Raw genomic sequence first — 1545 nt, 5'->3', positions numbered from 1 at the left:
GTAAGGTAATTCTAAAAACAATGTACAGAAATTTATAGGAAAACATAAGGCAACCAAGTTCAGAAATAAATTACTTCCATAGGGGCTGCGGTTGAAATATCACTAATGCCTACTATTATTTTCATCGCTACTGTTTATTTATATTCTATAAACAATACATTTTTTCACTCAAATCTATTTTTTATTCAAGAAATGATAGCTGCATAACTTATGACTTTACTACAAACAAAACTTTCAACATATTGCTCCATACTCTCCTAAAGTGATTAAAACAGTAATAGCTTTCTCTATAAATTGTATAGTTTTACTGAAAGAAGGTAACATTTGCCATTAAAATGGCATAAATAGAAAAAAAAATTAGTAGTCTATATTCTAAAACACTGGATGGTTAAAAAATATTAAAATTTAAAAAGTAGTTCTTTTTGTCAGTAAACAGAATTTATTAGCAAGCATGTCAGACCGGCATGGCCCAAGGAGACAGTGCTGCCAAAGCCTTCATGAATGCAGAACCCGCCACTTGTCCAAAGGGCCGTGACTGGGAACGTACTTGACTCCGCAACCGTCAGGGATGAGGCGCTTCTTGGCCACCATGTCTTCAAATTCGTCAGCATTAAACTTCGTGAAGCCCCACTTCTTGGATATATGAATCTTCTGGCGTCCAGGGAACTTGAACTTAGCCCTGCGCAAGGCTTCAATCACATGCTCCTTGTTCTGAAGCTTGGTGCGGATGGACATGATGACTTGACCAATGTGGACCCGGGCCACAGTACCCTGGGGTTTTCCAAAGGCACCTCGCATACCTGTCTGGAGCCTGTCAGCCCCAGCACAGGACAACATCTTGTTGATGCGGATGACATGGAAGGGATGGAGCCGCACTCGCATGTGAAAGCCATCTCTGCCACAACTTTTCACCATGTACTTGTTGGCGCAAATACGGGCGGCCTCCAGGGCTTCAGAAGACAGCTGCTCATATTCATCAGACACCATGTGGCCACAGAGTGGGAATTCATCCACTTTTGCCTTCTTTCGACCCAGGTCAAAGATGCGGATCTTGGCATCAGGAACCCCTCGGCAGAAACGAGATTTTGGGTACGGCTTGTTCTTACAATACCGGTAACAACGAGCTGGACGGCGGCCCATGGCAACACAGGAACGTCTTCAGTGCCTCGAGGTGAAAGTGCGCTCCCTGAACTGCGCCTGCGCGCATCTTATATACGTTGCCCGTTGTCCCGCGCGGGAACCATAGAGTCCTGAGGAAGATGTGACGACTCTCTTTCGCGACGTCCCAACTAGAGACGCAGCGACGCCTGGAGCCTCCGCGCCTGCGCGACCTGGCGCATTGAGGTGAGCAGAGAGGCAGCTGTGGAGTCTACTCTCCCTGGCTGCCAGGCAAGGAATTGGGCCTGGCCCCAAGGACGCAGCAGTGGCTCCTTCCTGCTGGCCATCTTGGGCTAGGAGCTCTTGCTTTCAGCTTTGCCTTAAGTATAAAAGAGGTTATTTCCAGGCAGGAGGATCGCTTGAGCTCAGTTCAAGACCAGCCTGGGC

At 47.0% G+C, this 1545-nt stretch overlaps 1 protein-coding gene across 2 annotated transcripts; it reads right to left on the bottom strand.

The window, feature by feature from the left end:
• Positions 1-421: 421 nt before the first annotated feature.
• RPL10L (ribosomal protein L10 like) lies at positions 422-1284 on the bottom strand. Of its 2 annotated transcripts, XM_023222664.1 has the most exons (2): positions 1032-1140; positions 428-950 (listed from the first exon to the last, which is right to left on the bottom strand). In XM_023222664.1, the coding sequence occupies exons 1-2, from the start codon at positions 1138-1140 to the stop codon at positions 496-498; spliced, it is 564 nt and encodes a 187-aa protein (XP_023078432.1). In that variant the 3' UTR covers positions 428-495. The 2 variants fall into 2 exon arrangements, with proteins under 2 accessions (XP_023078430.1, XP_023078432.1); XM_023222662.1 differs by having other exon boundaries at positions 422-1284.
• Positions 1285-1545: the final 261 nt, after the last annotated feature.

This window comes from Piliocolobus tephrosceles, chromosome 6 (assembly GCF_002776525.5).
Source record: "Piliocolobus tephrosceles isolate RC106 chromosome 6, ASM277652v3, whole genome shotgun sequence".
Taxonomy (NCBI): Eukaryota; Metazoa; Chordata; class Mammalia; order Primates; family Cercopithecidae; genus Piliocolobus; species Piliocolobus tephrosceles.
This window is presented reverse-complemented; position numbering and strand designations above follow the sequence as displayed.

What these genes read in the sequence shown, in the direction of transcription:
- RPL10L (XM_023222662.1), bottom strand. Translation starts at nt 1,140, where the DNA reads ATGGGCCGCCGTCCAGCTCGTTGTTACCGGTATTGTAAGAACAAGCCG.